Source organism: Diadema antillarum, unplaced genomic scaffold, assembly GCF_040938485.1.
Source record: "Diadema antillarum isolate AM-2024a unplaced genomic scaffold, OU_Dant_1.0 seq00000768_RagTag, whole genome shotgun sequence".
NCBI lineage: Eukaryota > Metazoa > Echinodermata > Echinoidea > Diadematoida > Diadematidae > Diadema > Diadema antillarum.
The window spans coordinates 545,145-571,449 of NW_027271658.1; the positions used below are offsets into that span (position 1 = coordinate 545,145).

The window sequence follows — 26,305 nt, forward strand, 5'->3', positions numbered from 1 at the left end:
TGATACACGGAGTTCATGGTTACTGAAAGGATTGCCCAATTTTCCTCAAACTTCACTGCTGCATTCTACTAAATCTGTTTTGATATCATGCCCCTTTAAGCCACATTTCAGATGAAAAGTTGGAAGCCTGTTTGAAGCCTGTGTAAAGGATCTTGGTACAATGTAGTACACCATGTAATATTGTATGGAATAAATCCTTCCGGTTTCTCTTCAAATTTTCTTGTCATTAATGCCTCAGGACCGAAAAAAAAAATATTAATATCTCATCAAAAATTAACATTTAGCCATCTTGCACGCATTTGTGCATGTAGTTTTGTTCACCAGTTAAACACTTGAATATTAAATCCTTCATTTGTGCGTACTACAGTAGCATTTCACAAATTACCATAATTTTGTCACTTATTTTAGTTTGTGTGCCCTCTTCCCCCTCACACTAAATAATTCCTGCAGCAAACATTAAAAGGGACAGTGAACTGCTGTTTGCTAGCTTTGTTGTGATTAAGAATGATGCATACAAAGGTGTTCTGTCTTGTCTGAGAAATTGATTGACACCTGCCCATAGGCACATAACCTCTACATGGAACAGAGCATGGGTACAAAGGAGAGATTTTGCTTTCTTCTTCTATAACACCTCTTTGGTCAGGCATGTACATGGTGAGATATAAGTAAAAGTAACAGTTTGTTAAATGCAAGGTGCGATGCATATAAAAAGAGTGACCACCGTGCAGGAAATGGCATGTATAGTATAACATGGTGTAAAGATGAATTTCTCTTTCTGTATGAATTCTTCAACATCAAACACAGCAGAGCTTTCATACCACAAATTTCTTATGACTAACACAGCACCACTCAAAAATAAAATCATACTGGCATTCCATATACATTTTAATCAAAAGATGAAATATTGTATATACAGACTATATTATATCTTACTCTTTAAGAAGTGTGCATGCTAAGCATTGAACGATTTTAAATATTTTCACGACAGGATGTGACATAACAACCAATACTTCGTAGCCTCTAACACATACAGAACATTGTACTATCATCAATAGATATCTACGGCACATCAGAAGGGTGCAAATCATGTGTATTAGTGGTACTTTCACTGTGCACATGCTAGAGTGTAATCAAATAAAAATCTGTGCTGCATCTTAATTATTAACAGAGAGCAGGACAAATCTTTTCTTCTTTCTAAAACATTAGGTGAAGTTGATCTTTTACCACTCATTTGAAAATGATGAATTAGTATGACTGAGCTAAACAATACCTTCACCAACATTTCAACTTATTGCATTCTCTGGTTTTAAACTCTCTACCAGTCAATGCAAGATAACTCTAGTACATTAAATGACAAATGTAATGTCTAGCTTTCGGTAGTCAACAAGCATGGCGATTGGATTATGAGGAGACTTTGATGCGCAAGCCATATGTTACAGCCAAATCATATTCATATCACAACAAAGTCGGTGATTCTTCCTTCAACTCCTACGCCACTGTCATGAGTTGTAGAAATGCCTGAAAATCATTTTCATCTTGGATTTTGGATGAAAAAGTATTTCTTTGCAGGCTGATCTGGCAAAATTACTTTTTTCAATCTAGATACATTTGTACCACTATAGACATCTAAAATCAAACTGTCATCTCTTGTTTGCATGACATGATGACATATGGAATAAATCATATTAGAACACTAGTAGATCATTTTAAATCTACATTAACACAACTAAAATTTCAGTATTGGTTCTTCACATTCTCAGCTTGCTGCTTTGCATTCCTAATGTTCCGAATGACAACTCTCACTGCTGAGAAAATGTTTGTGAAGTTGTTTCTTTCTTCTTCTTTTTATAGCTTACATTTACCTTTTAGCTTACCCAACAGCAAAAACTCATACTAGTCTGACTCTTGTAAGTTTTGATTTCTTTTACCCTGGAGGAAATTTAGAGAAAACTATCCCAGACAATATGATTCACAACAAAAACTCAAATGAATGTTACACTTTGTGTTATACTACAAAACAGTATGAAGTACAGAATACAAGTGTTGGTCCTGCATTCACGCTACTTGTACTAGACAACTGAGAATGGTATAACTTTGTTTGTCAGAAGAGATATTCACAAATCTGGTGAAATGAAAGAAAGTAATGTATTCAAACTGTGTGCTAAATTTCAGGAATAATCCACTACATCCTTCATACTGGGTGACTACAAAGTTAGATCTCTGGCACATAGTGTGGAACAGGCTACTGCTCCTAGGGGAACTCCAGCTGATTTTCAGACTTATGTAACAACTATAGAACTATGGAACAACTATAAAATGGTTACACTGGGTACAGAGTTTCAGAATTTAAAGTGACTGCGATAATAAAGAATGTTTCCAAAATTTATACAAATCACAATGAACAAGGATGATGGCATAGCAGCTTCACCATAAGAATGCGTGAGTGAGGGCTCACAGAAGCAGAACAAAACAAGACAGCATGTAAAAAGGCTACACAGGTGACATTGTTAAGCAAGTGGTATTGTAATGGAAGTACATTGCATTGTTACATTTCTAAAATATGTGAGCCTCCTACTCATGCATTCTTATGGTGAAGCTGCTACCTTGCTCAGAGTCATTTGTTTTGAATTTTCAAAGCATTTGGTTTCTCTGCTCAAGGACCGTAATTAATTCCACATATCAAAACATGGAGCTGCCAATTTATGTACAACATGATGTGAAATAATGAAAATTGCCTGGACTTCCCCTTTAATTGATCATAGATACATATTTCTCTCCCTTTCCTAATCAACAGCTTTAGTAAAAGTCTAAATTCTGCCAGATGTTTCATTGTATTTCACCTGTCCAGACTAGGCAAGTTTTGCATCATATTAAGTTTTAAGAAGAAAAAATGTGCATTGTACAGATAGATAGATTCATTATTACCAATATGCTGGGCTTTTGTTTAGCGAAGTCACTAACTGTAATTTTAGCAAGACAGTTTCAACGGTTTTCCAACTGTAATTTCACAGTACTCCTGAGAAGCCTCGATATCGTGCAACTGACATGAACAGACCAACACTGTAAGCGCAGCCTACCAACTACCGGTATTTGAACTCAGTTTGCAGGCAGAAGTCTTTACACATAATAGCCTTTGCTGTCTTTAAGGCACATACTTAGGTCTATAAGCTCATACTTTTGAGATATTAAGATAGTACCGCAGCAAATTTCTAATGGCATGGGAATGCATTTGCCAGAACGTTTGTGAAGAAAATTTAAGTTTTTGCTCTTATGTTTGAAAACACATATCAGGATATCATATTACTAGTAAACAAGTATGCAATTTGATGGTCAAACACAAATGTTTGTCTACATTTCATAAAATATTTGTACAAAAATAAGAATCAAGCATGAGAAATACATATAAAGTATATAAATGAGATGATTTGGTCAACCTCAAAACTTTCCATGTGGCACTTTCAATTCTATGTAAATTGCCTATCTGGACTACTGATGTCATCGCAGTAGAAATCACCAAACATAGCCCTAGAGTAACAACAAAGGGATATTAATGATAGTAAATGAAAAATCTGAGGCCACAACTTCAATGATTTCATCTTGAATGTACAGCAATGGTATGGACTTTATACTTGGTGTCCTGAAATAATTCACATTTTATTATGCAAAATAACATGTCACAAAAATAAATACAGAAACATGAATATGTGTAACTCAAAATGAGTTAGAAACTCTTCTATGCTCGAATTACTTGTTCTGGGCAATTCAGTTTTCACTCCTGGAGGATTTCATTACATGCCTTTCTACTCAATGCCTTAACTTAACTGTTCTCTTTTCTGACTTTGTTTTAATGACCTAGTATGACCTTGTGATTCATATCTACTAGGTTCTTTTTTTTTAAATAAATGGTATAATACAAACATACATACATTTTTTATAATACCACATGCAGTTCTCTCCTTTAAACACAGTAATGAGAAATTGTAGCAAGAGAACCCAATGACAGCAGGGATATCTTTTGGTGCCAACTTGTTGCATTTGCCATGTTTCTACTTGTCACTCAGCACTCAATACTGGCAATACTTGTAGCCAGCTGACCACTGTCTTTGCATCAAAGGAAAGGCATGGTATGCCTTGCATAAGAGCTGTGGCTTTGCCCTGAATATCAAACTACACCACGTTGTGCTGTCATATTTGTAAGTCAGCATCCAGTATAAACTGATATACAGCTTAATAAAGGCCTTCATTTTCTGGAAATGTGTGACTGCACTTTGGCTTTCTGTCATATAGTGTATCTCAAGAGCATATATACATCATTACAACACTGGTTTAAAGAAAAAGAATAAATATACCTACCAATTCAAGTTTCACAAATTTCCAGCAAATAGTGATGTTGTTTGCAATCACACATGCAGATTGAATGAAGTTACAATGTCATTCCCTCAAAACTGGCTTGTGTCAACCACAACAAAAATATAAAAATCATGTTTTGGGTTGCACATTAAGCCCATAGAACCCTGTTCCACCCCACGCTATAGGTCATTGTTTGCTAGATTTTTTGAATTTCACATCAAGAAGAAAATCTATAGAAGTGCATTTATCAGTGGGAGACTTGAGATTCCATGACAACACTACCTCATCTAATCTTTTGCATATATGTTTCTATCAATATCAATGTTTTGTTTTGCAGGATTTTGCTGTATGAGAGTCAACATGAACATGTAGTGGACCTACACTTTGAGAAGATTCATGTTTATTCAGGCTGACAGCTATCATGTACGATGTTTCACGTTGACAAGCATATAAAAATAACTCACTTCATCTAACCAACAACAACAGACAAAGTATTTGCTGGCTAGTGTTCAGCCACCACTTCTAAGAATGAAAGTCAGCAGCCCCATGTACTGAGTTAGAACATGGTTCCCATGTATTTACTGACAAAGAGACATACAGTGCTCATCCCTAATATTTCTGCACCAATAAAAGGCAGAACATAGGATCACAAAGCATACAAAATCCTTACTTAGCATGCTAATACTACAACAACATAAAGAAACTGACATTGCTTACAAAAATAAGTTAATCATGTAGCTAATAAAACGATGTCCGGTTTCTTACTTGAGAGCACCCCATAACCTGCTACCAAAGTATTTGACATAGACATTCCTTGCCTTATATTTGCATTTGACCAACTTGTACATAATCTTTCGATACTTATTTGATTTACATGGTAATTTCTGATGAAGTATATCTGAAAGTGTCACACAGTCCATGTCTACATCTTCCTCAGCTCTGCTAATCTCTGGGTCAGTTCATCCTGCTCTGATGCAGCTGTTGATTGACCAATAGATGCTGTCTGGCTGGCTGGTAGCTCCATGTTTAGCTCCAGACTGTGGCAGGTACAGGAAAGGGAAAGGGAGAGAAAGAGGGGAAAAGAGAATGAGAGAGAAGAGGATATTAAAATCTTACCTACTGGTCAACAGGGTAAGGTCACACAATCACAACAGATACACTACTGTACATGATTGTAAATGTATGAAAGCAGCTGTTGTAAGCTTGTCTACAGTAAAGAGACAATCTGTTTTCTTTGATATGAGGTCATCTCATCAGTAATTGTCCTTCTTTCAAAAACCAGAGGTTGTTTCTCAATGAATAAACTCAGAGTCTCTTATAATGACAATCTACATGTAGGTTTGTTGAAACCATCACCAGTTTCAATTCACAATTCTCATGCTATACATACAGGGCAAATAACCCTGTTTTGTGATACCTGTTTAACAGATACCCCAAAGATCCCATTACAGTTTGATTGAAGAATTACTGTTAATAGGAGGTAATTGACCTGCATTCATCACTGGTGATTGCAAAATATCTGAACATTTGTGTTGATAACATAATTCATCATTCAAAATAACTCAACAATCCTGATAAAGTGTTGGTACACTGAATAGAAATATAAAATAATGGTGGTATGGGATGAAGTGTTATTTGTCATGAAATAACATATATCATCATAACTTGCTAAAATGTTAGTCTCTGAGTGCAATTCTCCACTGAATCTATATGGCATCCTTGTAAATTCATGTCTTGGGGATTTTAATAGAGTAAATAGTAAGGACTTTTGATATTTTTCTGACACTGGTGTCTAACCCTACAATAAATACAATGTGTATACAATGTACAAAGTACATTAGCATTTAAAGGGGATGGCTAGTAACTGATCAGTGGGAATCAGTGGGAAAGCTGGGGGATGATTGTTCCAATCCTTGTGGGATTCATGAATACATTATATATCTATTGTTGTGTGAAAATTGTTTAAGAATGGTCTCATATTCAAATAATGTGCAGTTAATGTTTCCAGGTTAGCATGCCTGTACAGTGACGGAGCATTAATCTGCACATTACTTGAATATGAGACCGTTCTGAAGCAAATGATTTTCACACAATGATAGATATATAATGTACTCTTAACCCTAACTTACCTCTCGACAAATTCTGCGACCATTCTGGCACGCAAAATTTTTTAACCGCGCCGCTCGCTGACTTTTTACTTTCAAGTCTCGCGCAACTTTTGAGACCAAATTTGTCGCACCCGGGCATACCGTTCCGAAGCTACGCCCCTTCAAAAAAATTTTGTTAACTCCAAAATTGCTCAAAAACGTGATTTTGTGTACAAAGTCAATACAAATTGCGGGTTTTTTTTTCAATTAATTCATATAAAGATTCATATTTCTAATTTCAATGGCTGAAATCAATTTATTTTAGTACAATTATGCTTCAAAAAATGTGTATGACGAAGTCTGCTGAAAAAAACAACAAAAACAAAAGTTCGAAAAAACAGAGAAATACATTTAAAAAAATTGATAAAACAATGAACATAGAAATTAATTTTGATACTGAATTTTTTTTTAATGCACAAATGTTCTGAATGTCACCAGGAATATTTACACCAATAATTAGCATTCCACAAGCTTTTATAAGCCAATTACAGACGAAAATGAAGTTTTTGCATAATTAATCAATTTAAAATAGAAATGCAAATTTTTAGAAAATTTAACCCAATAGTCTTGTAGATTATATCCGGCTTCATGTTCATGCAAAATTTTGCGGCGATCGCACGATCAACGGCCGAGATCTGAAGGGGGGCCATAATGCCCCCACCCCAGGAATTCAAGCTCGCTAAATAGCCCAGGTAAGTTAGGGTCAAATGAATCCCACAAGAATTGGAACAATCATCCCCCAGCATTCCCAATGATTCCCACTGATCAGTTACTAGCCATCCCCTCTAAGAGCTCAGACATCTCTCTACCAATCTTTCTTGACAAACCGTTTCTCCAAAACTCAAATGAAGATCTCAATCTAACACAAACACTACTTGCATTATTAACATCAATACTACATTTTTATATCCATTACGGTAAAAATACTCCTGCACATGGAGTCTTTACCCTCCAATACATTAGCAAGCACACATATTGACCTAGCAAGAAGAGAATTACAGTGCCATTCGTAGTGGTGTCCTACAGCAACAGTAAAATACTATTCCTGCAACTACATGTAAATGTAATTTTGGGTACACGCAACAATAATTTCCCTATATTTCACCATTTTTCCAGCGTCATCGTTTCTATTGGGGGCAAAAAAGATGAGCCTGATGAGAGGTTCAGACTTTTACTTACCCTGCTTCATCAGCTACTTCCATCATGAGATTATCCACATCATTTTGAGGTGTGTTTAGGGTGGTGGTGGCTGTCATGGTTCCCTCCATATACTGGGTCTGAACATCCAAGTCCTCAAACTGCCTCTCAAACTTGTCCATGATTTGTGTTATCTGATGTAAAAGTTGGTAACATGAGGATAGAATGTTTTTTGCACAATCAACATCTCATATTTCAGCTTATGAGTTCATAACACCTTATTCTTCTTTACAATGCATGCAATAAGTCGATTCATCCCCCCCCCCCCCCTTCACACGCTGATTTTTTACTTCCTCTTTCCCTTTTGATATATCAGATGTCTTTGTCACTCCAATAATTCTACTACAGGATTACCTGGGTGCAGGAGTGGTATGATGGGCAGTATGCAACAACCTGAAAGCTGAGAGAATATTTTTTAACCTCCTTTCCTTACATTTTTTCCTTGAGGCAACTTTGGGCAGATTCCTGTCAGTAGTCAGAAACTGAAAACCTTACCTTCTCTAGGTTCATAGACTTCATTGCACTGTCCAGTGATTTGACCACACCCGCCATCGATGATGTCACTTTCTTCATGGCAACAGCTGACTGGACTCGGGAAGCTACAGCATCCACCCTGGCACTCATCCGAAGGAAGTTTAATGCTTGGTTCTTCTGTCGAATTGAATTTTCTGCATGTATTCTGGCGCCTTCAACATTACCCTTCTGAATGGCCTGAAAAAAAAAATCAATCCAATGAAAACAGAGTGACAGCGAAAAACTTGGCAGTCACAGAAAGAAAAGTACTAGTCTTCTGTTTTCCTAAAAGGAATTTGTAATTGCTCATAATTTCTCCTCTTTCCTGGATAGTATTCAATGTGCTCAAGCACCTTCATTACATCTGATGTGTTGAAGTTTGTACAACCTGACTTTTCTGCTCTGCCATCCTTGTCTCCATCAGTGCAAGATGGTTCTGATTTCATAATAGCCTTGATTCTGCAGACAAGAGCATGGACAACTTTGGTGAACACCTTTTGAATAATCAAGTATTGTCATTAAAGTATTTCATTCTTAAAGCAGGGCTCTACACTAACTTTTATTTTTGGTGGCCCAAAGGCAAACATCCGACCTTTTTTGGTGGCCCGATCAGGCCACCAAATTCTTCATTTCTGAAATTTTGGTGCCCGACTTGCATTTTTGGTGGCCCCAGGCCACCGGGCCACCATTAGTGTCGAGCCCTGCTTAAAGTGTGATTGTGTGCTATTAAATTCAGTAACTACGAATTGTGTTCGTGTTGCATGTTTAGTCCTAAAAAACTATGTTGAGAATCACAAGTACTCAAATACATTCACTTGGCTCATGTGGAAATGAATGATATGTTTACATATCTTGCATGTAATGCTAGTTAGAGAGCTGGTCCATACAGTAGATGTTTGGAAGTAATTTGTCTCCCTTCTTGACAATGGCAGATATCTGCCACCTTGGGCAGGCATAATACCCACATTGACCACTTGCCAGTATAACTGTAATTACTAATTAATACTACTCGTAGGGGAGTTTGTGTATTCAGTGCAAACATTGTCACAAACCAGTGGGATATTTAATTTGGTTCTCAGCAAAGTTCACTGAAAAGGTTCTGTAGGAATTCTGCAACACTCTAAAAAGGAAACAAGAGCTTCTGTTAAGTCTGTGCTTTTCAACTGAGCTTGACTGATATCACTTCTAAAAGCATCAGCTGCAAAGAGTCCCTTTCTCACCTTCTTCAACTTAGCCTTTTCAGCCTTTTCTTCCTTTTCACATTTCTTGGACTGTCGATCCATCTGTTTGGCAGCAAACTTGAGGTTAAAAAGGTGCTCTGTACAAAGGCATGTCAAGGAAATTCATGATTGGTTCCAATGAATAGAGCAAGTCATTTCTCTTCCCATTGCTGGTCAAAAGAAATTACATGACACCTGTGATACATGTACTGCAGAGGCGGATCCAGAGGGGGGCGCAACCGGCGCACGCCCCCCCCCCCCTTTATTTTTTGCTAAAAACAAAAGAAATAAAAAGAAAAAAATTGAAATGAAACCCGGAAGTGGCACCAGAAATATTAGTCACGCCCCCGCCCCCCCCCCCCCCCCCCCCTTTACGGAATTCCTGGATCCGCCCCTGTACTGTACGACCACAACAGCAAATGACTGTTTATTACATAAATGTAGTTTGTATTGTATGTATAGTCAAAGGTGCAACTTTACTCAAATCATGGTAGAATTGTTCCTCTAAATCCTCAAATGACATATCCTGACAAGTACAGTTGAACAGTATATTACTATCCTGTTTCTCAGTCATAGCACCAATGTATTTAATAGCTACGGTAGTTAATAAATGATCCATCTTTATAAAACTTTGTACTTACAATGTACTGTCTAGCCAGTTGTGCCATAGAAATGATCCAGTACAGACCTGCAGTGTAATCCTGATACAGCAAGCCTATGGCGTTGAAACCAACTACTAATGGGAACTACACTGCAGTTGTGCAATGCACAGAACCTTCAAGATATTGTCTTGTACGAACAAGTACAAGTATACAAAATGTACATACTATGTAGTACGTGTTGCTTGAAGGTTTACACATAGTACATACATATACAAGTTTGGTACATTCAGTTAAAAGTACCATACAAGAAGTACTTTCAGTTCAGTGTCATCACCTCACCCACATGAAACATCAAACACTGAAAGCTGGGTTTGTTTGTTTGTATGTATGTTTGTTTGGTTGTTTTTGTTCATCTGATTCTTAAAATCATATCAAGCAAGTAAAGCTCTGTTCCCTATGGGAACAGAGAACAGAGAGAATGGTATATCATCTTTTATTGATGGCCATTTTGAATAATCGGGAGTTCACGCTGCATATAATCTTCATTTTCGGTAAGTTGTGAATTGTGTATGTCAATATATAACATAATACATAATACATAACCATAATATAATATAATACATAACATGTAGACATGAAGTCTAATTAATGAAGATTGTCTTTAATAAGTTTGACGTGACAAAAATGATGTCAAGTACCAAAACTCTACACGATCACCATGTTTGCTTTGTGTTCGCTGTGTTGTTTGCACCATCCTGGTCGCAGTCCTGTCTTGTTTTTACAGTGACTGGGCTGTGTATAGTTACGAAACATAGCAGCAAGAATCACAGAAAGAGCGACCACACACACCAGTACCAAACTTCTCAGAAACCTCCACTGGCTCCCTGTCTGTAAGCATGTAGAACACAAAATACTCCTTCTCACATACAAAGCACTCACTGGTGAAGCTCCATCCTACATTTCAGACCTCATCCACGTTTACACACCTCCTCGTGCTCTCCGATCACAAAACCAACTACTTCTTCAAGTCCCCCACTTCAACACTCAATACACTGGCTCAAGTTCCTTTTCTGTCATGGCACCCACCCTATGGAACACCTTACCCACCTCTGTTCGCACCGCACCAACACAAGAGATTTTCAAAACTAAACTCAAGACGTATTTATTTAATCAATACTTTGGTCATTCTTCGTAATTTCTTTGTTGTTGTTGAAGTCAGGTGTATTGTATTACATATGTATTTTCTCATTGTATTGTTATTATAGGAAATGTTGTAAAGCGCTTAGAGACTTCAGTGTGACATGTGCTATGATAAGCAGAATGTATTATTATAATCAAATCAACAGTCACCAGTCTTTCCAAGTCATTTCTCCTCTCCTGAAATCTCACACTCACAAGCCTTTGCCAGCACCTTCCTAAATGATACACAATCCTGCTGGTACATCATGTCCAGGACCTATTATAGAATGGGTAGCGAGAATTCTTTGATCTCATTGGTCAAGAGCTTTGTGTTGATTTTGTACTGGCTGCACGCTGAGTCACAGTGGTAAAAATGTTATCTCGCACTTGGAGCTAGAGTATGTGCACTTGTAATAAAGGTTTGAGCACTAAGCAAGCGTTAGCGCACTCAGTATGAGACGCCCATTGGCTAAAAAGTCATGCATCCAGTAAATACTGGATTCATGGTTTTGAAGAATAATCATGCATCAAGTAAATACTGGATGCATGATTTTCGGGCTCTCGTCTGCGGCAAGCCAAAAGAAAATGCATCCAGTAAATTTGTCATCGGGTAACATGATAGAAAAATTGAGTTTTGGCAAGAAAATTACCCATTCTATAACACAGATGATGCATGTCTTTTCGTGCGTCAGTCGAAATGTAGTGTGCATGCGGTATATGTGGAATTAAGCCTAAACCCAGTCGGCTTCGCCTTGGGGGTTAAGCATTCCATACCAGGTACATGTAGTTAGTTACCTTATGCACACAATTCCGACTGACGCACTCAGACCTGTGCATCATCTGTATACTGTACACATCATATTGTTCTCTGGAATGTGAAGCCACTTGTCACAGGCCTTTCTGTATTCTTGCACTCCTATAAAAGTGAAAGAATCATCTGTCTCTGTAATGTACTGTGTAGTTACTAATGCTACAATTTCAACAAAAATATTCAACAGATTTACCTCAATTTCATCTCACTTTGGGAGAAAATACCGTAGATCCTTACCCCATGCTCAGATTGTCGCTCCGTATCTTACACACGTAAATCTCAACGATAAACACACAGAAGCTTTTTTTCATGTGCCCGTGGTAGCTCATACCTTTTAAACCAACCGCCCGTTTTCCCATTGAAAAGCACGTAAATCCAGTGAATGGGCAAATACACTGTATGTGTTAACTGTAGTCTGGGGAGACACGCCCACATGTCCGGTCACGTGACACGTTCCCGCCAAGGCATACACGTGTATGCCTTGGCTCAGCACTCCTGTACAGTGCAAGCACACGGGCAGGACGACCGAGTTTTCGTTATGGTGGAAAGGGTTTCAGCGTTGGAGGAGAAAGTCGATTTACTTGCTTCCACCCTGGAAGAGAATGTTCAGAAGATAAACGAAGCCATTGCTCAGTTACGTGTTCGTACTTCTGCTGATCGTACTTCTGTTGATAATCAGTCGGACGAAGAATTGGAAGGGCCGCCACCCCAAGCCACCACACCAGCAGCGCCACACCAGGCGCAAGTCGATACACCCGCCCCTCCGCCTCCTCGGCCAGACGAGCCTACCAGCGGGTCGCCATCGACAGGAGCTTCCCCTCGTGACGTGCAAGGGGAATTCGCGGCAGTTCACGACAGTTATCAAAAAGTCAAGCTACCTCCTGATCTCCGGTTGAGCGAGTCGCGAACGGGCATCCGCAGGGAGGACCAGCCCGCGTTCAATCTTGTAGCTCCTTCTGCCCAATTTGTCAAGACTACTTTCAAAATTTTGTTGTTAATTGACAGACGCGACGATTTGGGGGTAGCTCAGGACATAGATAATTTGTTTACTGTCTCTTTAGCCCATATGCGCTATCTGCAGGACGAGTATTCGAGTTTGGTGGTTCAAGGCTCCTTCGACCAGACAATGTCGCACTTGTTTCGGCAGCTACAATGACAGACATCTGTATTAACGGGGGTCGCTGTTGAGAATCTTCATCTGGCTGCCAGACTTGCAGCGGTCGCAAATTGCGCCTTGCCTAACGCCTCTGCACCAAGGAGCCGGGGAGGATCTCGTGGATTTTCTCGCGGGTGTGGGCGTGGACGGTTCCCCTACAACGATCGCTCCGGGGGTGCTTCGTCGGACTTTTTCAGCCGGTATTCCAAAAGACAGCCGTTTCCCCACCAGCCTCAAGCGGATAGAGAATAGGTAACATGATTTACGTGATGATGATTTCCGTTCGCCATGCCGCACCCTTCAGCGGGGCCTCTTCGCAATTTTACAGAGCGATGGTCTGCGATTGAAGCACCAGTGACAGTCCTCTCGTGGTTACACCAGGGAGTTCCCATTCCCCTTTTGCGTTCTCCCGCCCCCTTTTTCTACTCTAATCGTCCCTTTTCGCAGGCAGAGACGTCTTTTATCGATTCTGAAATTCACGATTTGCTTGCAAGCGGAAGCGATTGAGCGGTGCCAGACTTTGTGTCGCCCTTACATTGCGTACCGAAAAAAGGATCAAATTTCCGTTTGATATTAAACTTGAGTCATTTGAATAAATTTGTGAATGCTCCACGCTTCAGGAATGAGGATATACGGGTAGTTACTAATGAGGATTTTCTTCAATTCTTTTTCCTCCTGTTTCCTCAGGTTATTATGCAAGCATGGTATTACCGGACACCATGGTATTACCGGACATGCACATTTTTGTACCGTGATTTGTGGGATGAATTGTGATTCTGGTGCAAGGACTACATGGGTGCGAAAGACCTCAAATATTTGATTATGAAAATTGCGTCCTGTAATGCGATTTTGCACTGCGCAAAAAACAACTATTTTTAGAGGGGTATGTTTGAAAGCATATTTTCTAAAAACTGCAACGAACAATTGACATAAGTTGGCTGAATTCGTAATTTCCAGGAGTCTGTGCAGCTGTGAATAAGTGGTGTTATTTTTAGCTGAAATTTCATCCTCTGAGTAGGCCTATGGAATTCAAAGCCACGAAAAAAAGCGTCCAGTGACTGGATACACCACCCTTCCTGTATCCCCCTAATTTTACTTAATTCGTATTCATGTTCGAATGTTCCAGCGGCAACCAGCATATTGCGCCCGTCCCATGCATATTTTTTATTTTATATGCGAGAAAGCCATTGTGCGAGGGTGGTCGATCTGAAAATAGGTTGTCGATGAATAGTAACATGTTAGGGCCTATGATATTAACAGGTTAGACGGTAGGGCCTAACAATAACATTATACCTAATGTTCATAAAACTACAAGATCAAGAAAAAGGGGAAGCACTTTTTCCTTTGGCATAATCGTGATATAGTCCCCACCTCGCTCGGGTATAACGTCACCGGTGGGGACTATGCATCCACATTGACTACATCGTACATGTCAGTTCGGGAAACCCACTCACAAGGGGGGCCCCTCCTTATAAGTAACCCGTCCCCCTTATAAGTAACCCCGTCCCCCTTATAAGTAACCCCCGGGGCACCCCTTAAAAGGAGTCTCCACGCTTTTTTGCAATGCAACGCGAAAATGAAAGGACTGCGGCAATTCGCTTGATTATGTCCATAAAGCTTCACAAGTTTCCTAGTTACTCACGAAATTTGAGCAAAATCGGTTTGAGGCATCATATCTAAAATCATGGATTTAAATGCGATGTCAAACGACCCTTGCGAATGCTGAAATGCGAGCGATTACTGGCGCGAGTGTCGCCAGGCGCGGCGGCGCGGCAATGCTTGAGTGCAGACGTGGCGACTGAGTACGAGAGAGTCTCCGTACTCAGTCGCCACGTCTGCACTCAAGCATTGCCGCGCCGCCGCGCCTGGCGACACTCACGCCAGTAATCGCTCGCATTTCAGCATTCGCATGGGTCGTTGGACATCGCATTTAAATCCATGATTTTAGATATGATGCCTCAAACCGATTTTGCTCAAATTTCGTGAGTAACTAGGAAACTTGTGAAGCTTTATGGACATAATCAAGCGGATTGCCGCAGTCCTTTCATTTTCGCGTTGCATTGCAAAAAAGCGTGGAGACTCCTTATAAGGGGTGCCCCGGGGGTTACTTATAAGGGGGACGGGGTTACTTATAAGGGGGACGGGTTACTTATAAGGAGGGGCCCCCCTTGTGAGTGGGTTTCCCGAACTGATGTACAAGTAGGCTACGTGCATATAAATTAATGGTGGGTGTAAGTTGCTTATGGTCTGCTTCTACGTCGGACATGTATAATAACTACGGTAAAAAAAGGATACTTTCTAGGCTGCTCGTCATCGTGAGTTTGTAGAACGCAGTACAGGCTCTTGCTGAGAAGATCGAACCAACAATTTGGGCGGGCCACCAACAATTACGATGAGATGAAAGCAGGAGAAATCACGGTTCACGGAAAACAGCAAACGAGAATGTAAAAAACTAAAATACAAAAGTACTTAAGTCACGATAACGTTTAACCGTGGCGTTATGGTTCTCTCGCGTTGGGAACCGATGACCAATGGTTATGTGCTATACATTGCAATATATACAGCTGAACGGATCATACCGTACCACAGCTCAGTCCATGTACAATGTATCACAACTCGGCACGATCACCCGCAGGTGACTATTGAATGTTTACCTGCTGCCTTGTAGTTCAGTCGTTTTGTAAATTTACCTGTACAATTATCCTCTTTGAATTTTGTTAGCGTCTGTAATATAATATATATGTATACATAGTTATTTCTTATTTTTTATTATATTATTGTAATTTAAAATTTCGAATTTTTAAGATGATTAAATCTTTTTAATGATAATAACAATATACTACGTACCGAAAAAGAGACTAGACTAATGCGGAACGTCCACACAATATTGTCTAACTTCCCGAAATAGGCACTGACATCAGTATTTTATGTGTACGGAGAGTGGGGAGAAGTGGGACAAAAATTGTGATTTGATGAATTTTCTTGAATTTTGATGAATTTTGATACCAAAAAATTCAGAATGGTGCACTCATGTCTCGCATCCGAAAACTACTTATGTTAGGCCACACGATGGGTTGTTACTTCATATTCCTGTTACAGACATGCTCCAAGATCTAAAACAGACATGCTCCAAGATCTAAAGTGGGACTCTCTTCAAAGACGACGCACAATTGCCAGGCTTTCACTGATCTATAAAGAAACCCATTGTTTAATCCCGTCAAACATAAATCATTTTAAAAGGAATGCTAGAAGTGGACCAGCAACCAGGTTAAATCAACCCTTGAATTACAATACTATTCAGACCAACAAAGATTGTTATCATCATTCACTTTGTCCAAGGACAATCCCAATTTGGAACGCACTGCCAGCTGAAATAAAATCTGCAACCAATATTGATACCTTTAAATCTCGTTTGTCCAAAATGAGATTTTAAAGTGCTGCAACTGTATGCATGTCGGACTGTACGTTTATAGCCCAGCAGCGGCGGTTGGTGCAGTACTGACAAGACAAGACAAGACAAGACAAGACAAGACAAGACAAGACAAGTCATTGACTCATATTTGTGTTATTATCAGAGCTACCAAGTCTCACGCATTCTGCGTGAGACTCAAACATTTAGGGTCTGTCTCACGATCTCACGCATGGCACCCATTTTTCTCACGCATCTGGTGAAGTCTGCAATTTGGGCCAAAAATAAGCAGCATAGCTCAAAGGATTAAAGTGATAGTTGCAATTGAAGGTATATTTCCCTTTTGCCTTTCAAAATTAGTAAAAAATAGTCACTTAAGTATGTACCAGATCGCATCATTAAGAGCTAATGATTTAAAAAAGCTCCCTACCATGGGAGGGGGACACCCACCTCGTTCGCGTGCGCATGCGCGCGAGCGGCGAGACGCCGAGTCATAAAAATCTCACTCATAAAAGTTTTTTGAACTTGGCATCTCTGTATTATTGATTTTTTTTTAAAATCTTCTAAACGGGGTGCACCCCCTAAGAGAAGTGGGACATTGGTTGGGGTAAAGTGGGTCAAACAGTAAATATACAATATTACAAGTATATCACATACTTTATACAATGTATGTGTGTGTGTGTGCGTGTGTGTGTGTGTGTGTGTGTGTGTGTGTGTGTGTGTGTGTGTGTGTAAATATTTTCACATGAAGAGTTTCATCGCAAATGTGATACGTTATGGTCCATCACAGAAAATTACATTTTGAATTTTGAACCTGATGTTGCTGCCAGTAATTGCCAGCAGTTGCGCCCGGTGCTCCCCCCTTAATTTCGAAAGCAAAAAAATATGGCTATAAACGGCAGTTTTGGGACTGTAAAATGTCACAATTTTAAAGCTCGCTCGCATGTAATCGTTAAGCTATTCTCCCGATATTGCTGCCAGTAATTTGTCGTTTCACACCGTCATTCCATAATCCATTTATAGGGGGACAACCCCCCCCCCCCCCCAACCTCCCCCTTGCTCGTTCCGCTTGTTCGGGCTCGGTCGCGTTCATGACATCAGTGTAAGAATTATTACTAGAAGTTTATTTGAATTATACCATTTATAGGCAAATTTTTCAATAACAATTTACTTCAAAATGTACTGATACCTTAAACAAGTGGGACTGTTTCAAGTCGATAAAACACGCAAAATACCTGCATCAAATTGCACCATTTACAACATCAAAATGCAAAAAGTGCTCACCGTGGGAGGGGGACACTCCCTCCCATATCCTCCCCCTCGCTCACTCCTCTCGCTCTTGCTTGGCCGCGTTCATAATATTCAGTGTAAATATTAAAACGGGAAGTTTATTTGGATGATACCATTTTATAGGCAAATTGTTCGATAATAATCTACATCAAAATATACTGCTTTACTTTAAACAAGTGGGACTGTTTCAAGTCGATAAAACAAGCAAAACATGCATCAAATCCCCCTCGCTCTCTCCGCTTGCTCGAGCTCGGTCGCGTTCATGACATCAGTGTAAGAATTATCAATACATGAAGTTTATTGAAATGATATAGTTTAAAGGCACATTGTTCAACAACAAATTCCATCAAATTGTACTGCCACTTTAAACAAGTGGGACTGTTACAAGTCGATAAAAACACGCAAAAATCCTGCATCAAATTGCGCCATTTACAACATCAAAATGCAAAAAGTTCTCACAGTGGGAGGGGGGGGGGCGGGGACAACAGGCACTTCCACATCCTCTCCCCTCCCCCCCCCCCCCCCCCCGCTTGCTCGCTCCCTCGCATACTAACACCCCCCCCCCCCCCCTCCCGATGAAATCCTAGCTACGCCGGTGCCCTTTCCCCGCTTGGTTCCCCTCAAAAACAGTAAAAGTCTAGGGATTGAGAGCTTCCTATATTCCAATAATGTCTGTCCAAAAAAAAAAATCTCGTTACATTAGGGTCAAAACGCACCCCCTTGAAAAAAAGCTGGTGACGCCCCTGCTCCCCCCCCCCCCTTTGGCCCCCACCCCTCAAACTTTCACCCCCATCTATACATAGGGGCCCAAGAGGGCCCCTAAAAACGAAAAGCGATCGCAATGTGAGCTAAAAAAAAGTGTCTTGCCTGTCTTTACTTCAGGACCATAAATATAGGACCAAAATATGCCTTAACAAGGTACCCTGTGCCACTGGAAGAGAAGCATCCCCAAAGCATGCTTCCTCCACCGTGTTTGATGGTGCATGGGCACAGTATTCTTTGGCTTGCTTCTTGCATCTTCCTTCAGACATATACTATGCAGCATCCCTATGGCCAAATAACTCCAACTTCATCTCATCTGACCACCGTGAGGATGGCCGACCATATGGGGATCTTGCTTCAGATGACCTGTAGCAAAGGCCATCAGCCTAGCCTCCAGATGCGGAGCAATCAGTGTTTTCCTAGATGGGGCTACAATGGAGACCTTCTCTGTGCCACACTCGCTCGATGGTGGACCTTGACACCTTCGTCTCTGCCTGGTCAAGCATTTCAAGTAGGGCTTTGTGTGCTTGCTAATTATGCTCTGAACAAGTGCCACAGGGACATTATACTGCTTTGAAATGACCTTGTACCCCTCCTCTTTTTTGTGGGCAAGCACTATAGACTTTGACGGAGGTCCTCACTTATAAGCTCCTTCTTCTTGGCCATTATGATCTGAAATAGAGACTGACTCGCTAATTTTCTTTTATTTTTATGCTCTTCTTGAAAGATCCTATTTTGGTTTTTTTTTAACATTCCAATGGCCAACAAAAAAAGGGGTATTTATTCCATTGAAACATCTTGAAACATCTTGCGGACAAAGACTAGCACATTACAGGAATGCGCAACAATGGGCTCAGTCAAAAAAGGTCATTTATGACGAGACATTGACAGGGGTATGAATAACTTTGAACATGAGCTAAATATGATTTTTGGCCGTATCTATTGTTATTGTTTGTTTTGTTTGTTTTTATTTGTGCATTCAATCAGATACAATTTGAATACAAACTTCAAAAAATACAAAGACAAACAATAACAAGTGCAGTGAAATATATCGATAACAGTATACATAAATAGATACACAGGTGATTGCATTGAGCACTGTAGCTCACACAGAAACATAAAATAAGATATACAGTATTTTTCAGTAAACAACAGAGATCATTGAATGCAGGAGACCACCATCGTAAGCGATTAAGCTTGAAATGGATGGAGGCCTCATAGAATGACTATCCAACGACACAACTCTCTTGGAGGAAGGTGATCAGGTGAGTGCAGTTACGGGTGAGAGTGCAAGATGCAGTTGAAGGAAGAAAATAGAGATTGACAATAAGATAACAATATCATTTACCATAAATATTTGTTAGCTTAATTGGTTTGAAAAATATAATTGTATCAAATGTCGTTTTAGTGAAGCTTTCAAAGAATAAATACTTGAACAGGACTTTATATTATCCGGGAGATTATTCCAAATGTCCGGACCCGAATGTCTTATAGATTTATGTGTCACTGATGATTTGGGATTCAAAAGGTGGAAATTTCTACATATACGAGTAGGGTACGAATGGACAGAAGTATTAAACCTAAATATGTTATTTAACGATGATGGAAGTTGATCAGGTATATATTTAAACATAATTACTGCTACTTGAATGATATTCAAATCAAAAACCTTCAATGTTTTAAGCTCATGAAATAAAGAATCAGTATGAGCCAGAAAATGCGATCCTGTACAAATACGTATACTTTCTTTTGTAATTTGAATATAGAATTTATTTTGGTAGAGCCGCAAGTACCCCATACAACATTGCAATAATCATGGGAGAATTAAGGAATTGTATAATAGACATAAAGTTGAACGAGGAAGAAAGAACTTCAGCGTGGAAATAATCCCTATATTTCTAGAAATACACGTTGTAACATAATGCAAATGCTCATTCCAAGTCAAACTTTCATCTATATATACTCCCAGAAATTTTGAATTCATTTTCTTTTCTAATGGGATATCATCAATATTAATATGTATCAGCGTATCTTCATTATGAGAATGAAGTTTGAAATAAATGAAATGAGTCTTTTTTATATTCAAAGAAAGTTTATTAGACTAACACCAATTTGATACTTTACTAATTTCAATATTTAAAGTATCATTTAAAATCTTAAGATCTTTATGAGAATAAAATATGTTGGTATCATCAGCAAATAGAACAAAAGAGAGAAGAGAGGATGTATTAATGATATCATTGACATAAAGAAGGAATAATAGTGGGCCCAGAATTGAGCCTTGAGGAACACCACATTTGATTAAAAGGGGATCAGATTCACAACCATTAAAAGTAACATATTGTCTTCTATTAGTGAGATAATCTTTAAGCCATAAAAGTGCTTGTCCCCGAATACCATAATGACTAAGTTTGGAGAGTAAAATAGAATGGTCAAGATTATCGAATGCCTTACTCAAATCACAAAATACAATGTATACCTGCAACATGTTCTTTATTTGTATTAATGCTGAATCAGTTGAATAATTCTTTCTGAAACCATATTGATTGGGAATAAGTAAATCATACTTATTAATAGATTTAAAAAGTCTATTACGCAAATGAGGTTCACAAAACTCACACCTAGATTTGTGCATGCCATTAAGTAGACAAGAGATACGCAGGGTATCATACCAACATAATAACTTTTCCAGATTAAGAATTTTAAAAAGAGTTTTAAAAAATTGAGGACAACTGTATATAGTGTGCTAAGTGCATGTTAAAGCAATACAATTCATTCAGAAAGAATTCACACTGAATGCAAAAAACTCAGTTGCACAGCTGTTACCATGTGATGGTACTTTGATGTCAAATGCCTAATAGGGGATAAGACTTGAAAGCTGAATAGTTCAAAACTTTTTGAGACATGGGAGGTGTCCCACTTCTCCCCCGTCCCAGTTTACCCCACTCTCCCTATACTGCGTAGTATCCGTTACAATTTTGCAGTGTATGTCTGTTTCTTAAAGTTCACATAAGAAGCCGATCGCCAAAAACTGGACTGTTTGTGTTTTTGAAAGGCTTATTAACCATACTTTCCTATCTCACATCTTTCAAACCCCTAAAAAGGTTGGTTTTTGAGGAATATGCGTTCAAATTTCGTCAAAATATCGAAGCCTTATTCCCCGTTGAGTCAAGACCCCTAGATTATGATGTCACGTAAGGGTATTCCCTCTTATGTCCACGCAAATGCAGTGCTGTCAAAGCTTTAAAATTGCGTCATATCGCTCTCTTATGATGGATTTTATGTTCTAATTTGTTTAAGAATTATTAGAAAAAAATGTTCTAGTGAACGATTTTTTGATACATCACATAATATTCAGAAAATTTAGAATTTTGAGAGGACTTTTTTAGTTTTATTTTGGTTGGAAAAATAACGTCCCGCGTAAAAGATTAATCCGCGAGTGATGCGACTCTGTACGTGCCAGCGCGCGGTACGGTGCGGACGCCAGATGCTGCCAGCAAAGAGCTACCTCTGTGTGTGTGTGTCACTACGTGTGTGTGTGTATGTGTTGTGTATGATGTGCATATCGAGGCAGGAAACTGGGCTGGTGTCGCTTGCGATAGCTCCTATATAGGCCTACAACACGCATCACAGCATAGCACGCACCCTGTACTGTACATATCGGATACAGTCACGCTCACAAATCACGTACGTCTTGCAAAACAACCAGACTAAATTTCTGTCTACTATTATTAGTTTACTTGTGGATTGGTTATGATCTTATCGTTGTTCATTTATATGGCATTTATATTTCGAAAGTGCACTCGCGATGCTCGAGTCACTGGCACTATAAAGCCGAGAAGTCGGTTGTGAATACAATCATGTCCGCTTAGCCAAAGTGCGAACGTAACCATGCTCGCCATGCCGGCTGCCCTGGCTTGCAATCGCGATGCTCTCTCGTCCGCTCGGCTCCCCGAATTTTACCGGCGGGGCTGCCTAGCTGCTGCTAGCTAGCTGCGCCTGCATACATACGCGGGGTTCGTACGTGTTGTAGGGCGCTCAATACGGTACATGTGAATCGAATGTAAACTGAATACCGAGCACGTACGTACGCACGCAGCGCACACAGGGTATGACAACACATAGGGGGAGTGGCTTCTGCGCTTGTTACGCGTATTTTCTAACCGCTGTACGCTCATTATCTGATCGCTGGAGATCCACACGCGAATGCAGCTTTTCGGCGTTGTTTGCAAACATGATTTGGGTCACATTTTCATGCGTGCTCGTAAAAAAATGGGGTGATATTGCTGTGATTTCAAAGTTAAATTTCTCAAGATAGAAACATCATTTCGCCATGAAATTTGAAATATGTCTTAATGAATATGTCTAAAATCGAGACGAGGAGCATCCCCGTCGTTTGCCATTCCATCTCCATCGAAAGGCAGCGGCTCATGACAATAGGGTTGCGGCACCCGTGGCCCTGCCGCTGCTTCCCCGGCTGACCCGGGATTGACGTCGACAGCACCTTGCTCTCCCACTTCTCCATCGTCCTCTCCCCAGCTTACATCTTCCCAACTTCCATCGTCCTCGTCTATATTCTCGTCCCCTTCTCTGCTTTTGTCGCTTCATTCCTCTTCACTAACGTACTCCTCAAAGTCCATAAAAAGATCACTCTGATAACTCACTGTTCTCGGCCATTTTCGGAAGGAGTGAAAGCTCAAAATTGATCGACGCGAAATTTCGAAACGAACCGCTATGAAAAAGTTACGATGATACAAATGTGAACCGCACGTACGTACGTACAATGCATACGATACGAGCTGCGAGGTGATACGTCATACCGACCGACGGCCGACCGGATCTACTTTCGCACCAAAACTATGAGGAGAAAATTGTGATAATTGTGTGAAATTTGGGCTTGTTGCAGATCATAGTAATACAAAATAATTGTTTGAGAAGAAGCAGTTCATGATAATACTATTAAGTGTAGACAAACAGTAAAGAGTTGGTGTCAAAAGTATAAATAGCAGAGATTTCAGACTTTGAAAAAAAATTGACAGAAATTCTTTCCCGATGCCAAATGCTTTTCTACAGAGCATCCGGGGCCCGTGGCTCTAACTACCCTGGCGTGACGTCACAACTTTTGGAGTCCCGTACTGTGGCTGGTTTTCGAGGGGGAGGGAGGGGGATGTTTGGGACTTGCAAATAGCGGATATCTAGATGCTTGCGGGGATTTGAGCCAAACTTTTTGCATAATTGGTCAATTACCAACATATATTTCATCTACAAACGAATTTTACGAACATTTATTCCCTTCATATAGGATCTTTAAAGATCGATAGTTATATTGATTTTATGATTGATGCGATTGAAAAAAAAAAAAAAGCTACGCACGATCTGCAATTAAATCTATGCTTTTTGTAGGTATTGTTTACCATTGGGAGCAGTGAATGGCCCGTGCAACGGGGACGGGGGGTGGGATTTGGGCCTCGGGGCCCCTCCCTGTTTTCATGGTAAAATGTACGTATAGGAATATAAGGTCTAACCACTTGGGCCCCCACTTTTTTTTTTTGCCCCAGAAATGCCACCAGAAAATAATGGTTATGTATAAGGTTTGTTTTTGCTGTGAAGCCGATATACCTCGAGGTTTTTCCATTATTTTTGTTATATTTTTCTCTATTTTTTGTTATACATTAGGTTTTCTATTATAGTTTCATAACAAGCTGGTGCTGTCGTTGTTTTGTTTCCAGTGTTCTACAACTTACAAGCTTGGCTTTTTAGTGGAACATTGTTTTCCGTCGTTATGATTACTTACTCTTTTCTTGTTACCATGACAAAGTGTAAACATTGTTTCTTTTTTATATGACATCATTTCTGCATATACTTTATATTGTATTCGAAAAAAAATGTCCTTATCAGATGAATGAAAGACAAATCGACAACTTGTACCGCTTTGAATCATGTTTTCTTTCTTTCTTTTTTTTGGATGATGGAGATAAACAAACTATTGAATTGAATTTAATTGAAATTGAGGTTGTATTAAAAAATTGCCGCCCGCTGAAGGGCTGGTTTGTTTTTCTTTTGGCTTTGATTGTCAGAAACCAGGGCTTTTGTTTTGTTGTGGTTTTTTGGTTTGTTTGTTTGTTTGTTTGTTTGTTTGTTTGTTAGTTGGTTGATTGTTTGTTTGTTTTTTTGTTCGGTTTTTTTTTTTGTTTTTTTTTGGGGGGGTGGGGGGGGGGGGGAGTGGGCTTGTCACGTGATGAAACCCGGAAGCGGCAGCCGAAAGTGCGGGAAGGGCTTTTTCTTTGGTTGCTGTTGTTGTTGTTGCTTGTTAGCTGATGAAACCCGGAATTGGCACCAAAAATTATAAACTGCCCTCCCCCCCCCCCCATACAAACGTGGCGCCAGCCTGCAGTGATTAAAAGAATGTTCGAATTATCACATTTGATGCATATTATGTTTAGTTCACTTGTATCACAAAGCATCCTTACCATTACATATACATTGTCAACATTTCGCAATAAAGCCTCAAATATAAGGAGATAATACTTTTCTCAATAAACCATAACGGTACACCGTTTATTCATAGAAAAAAATCTTGTTATAATCATTGCTCACATTTTGCATATTTAACAATACGCAACATAGATTATACTGATTAACATTTCACATTGGTCTTTTCTATCCCGAACTCACATTATTTTTAGAACTGTTTTGAAGCACCGTGAAAGCTGGGTTTTTGTTACATCTACAATTGGTAAATAATAAAGCGTAAGTATCTTTCTGAAACAGAATTATACGAGAAGTATTGATCTTACACTTGCGATTCACTGAGTTACGACCATGCAATAAGTAAAGTTTACGAGTAATCGTAGCTCTTTATGAAACAAGCCCCCAATCTTGCATGTTAGACAAGCATGTTGAAGAAGATATGTCTATGTGGTTGGCATCGTTCAGCGATGCAATATTGCTAGTAGCAGTAGAAGTAGTAGATTTAAGCCCAGTAGCCCTTTATCGTATTGAGTATAGCGCAACCCATGTGTCTCATGAGCCTATATTTTCATTCCAATTCCTTTCCCCACGTTTTTATCAGACAAAAGAAAAGAAATTGTGTTCCACCCGTCTGAGCCACCTTCCCCCCAATAACCATCCCCTCCGGGTGCATGCGGTGACCCGGTCCTGCGAGAGTGTTTCCAGCATTTCCGCCATTTCCGGCATTTCCAGCATTTCCTCATACTTACAATATTTTTGAAACTTATCCTTTAGTATGTATTATGATGAAATTCATGTATTCAATTTCTGTAAAATATTTGTATAATGCTTCTGTTGGAAATGCAAAAAAATGAATGAATGAATGAATGAATGGAAATGAATGAATGTTGGCAAGCCTATCATATACATTAACCTTCGTTCACCCACTCCCTTTTATCCCGGAGCTTAAAATTGGTTTCGAGAGCCTATACAGCAATGTCAGCCTATTTTGAAAATGCAATTTGTATTTGAATTTAAAAAAAAGAGAGAGACAACAGAGTGTAAAAGTTGTAACTTCTTTCAATGATAACCTATGGAACGCATTCACAGACTATAATATGTCACAATAAAAGCACAATATTCTATATGAATTAATATAGTTTAAATCCCTGCTCCTTGCGCGATTAACTCAGTGCTTATTGTGGCCATAATTTTATGA

The 26,305-nt window shown here is 39.4% G+C and overlaps 1 protein-coding gene across 1 annotated transcript; it reads right to left on the reverse strand.

The window, feature by feature from the left end:
• Positions 1-665: 665 nt before the first annotated feature.
• LOC139738773 (charged multivesicular body protein 1B1-like) lies at positions 666-15,531 on the reverse strand. The gene is made up of 5 exons (XM_071649414.1): positions 15,471-15,531; positions 9,428-9,525; positions 8,190-8,405; positions 7,677-7,828; positions 666-5,387 (listed from the first exon to the last, which is right to left on the reverse strand). The coding sequence occupies exons 1-5, from the start codon at positions 15,487-15,489 to the stop codon at positions 5,273-5,275; spliced, it is 600 nt and encodes a 199-aa protein (XP_071505515.1). The 5' UTR covers positions 15,490-15,531; the 3' UTR covers positions 666-5,272.
• Positions 15,532-26,305: the final 10,774 nt, after the last annotated feature.

What these genes read in the sequence shown, in the direction of transcription:
- LOC139738773 (XM_071649414.1), bottom strand. An exon ending in AAAAGGCTAAGTTGAAGAAG is followed by an intron (nt 8,406 to 9,427) that starts GTGAGAAAGGGA and finishes TTTTTTTTTCAG; the next exon opens with GCCATTCAGAAGGGTAATGT. An exon ending in AGTCTATGAACCTAGAGAAG is followed by an intron (nt 7,829 to 8,189) that starts GTAAGGTTTTCA and finishes CTTTTACATCAG; the next exon opens with ATAACACAAATCATGGACAA.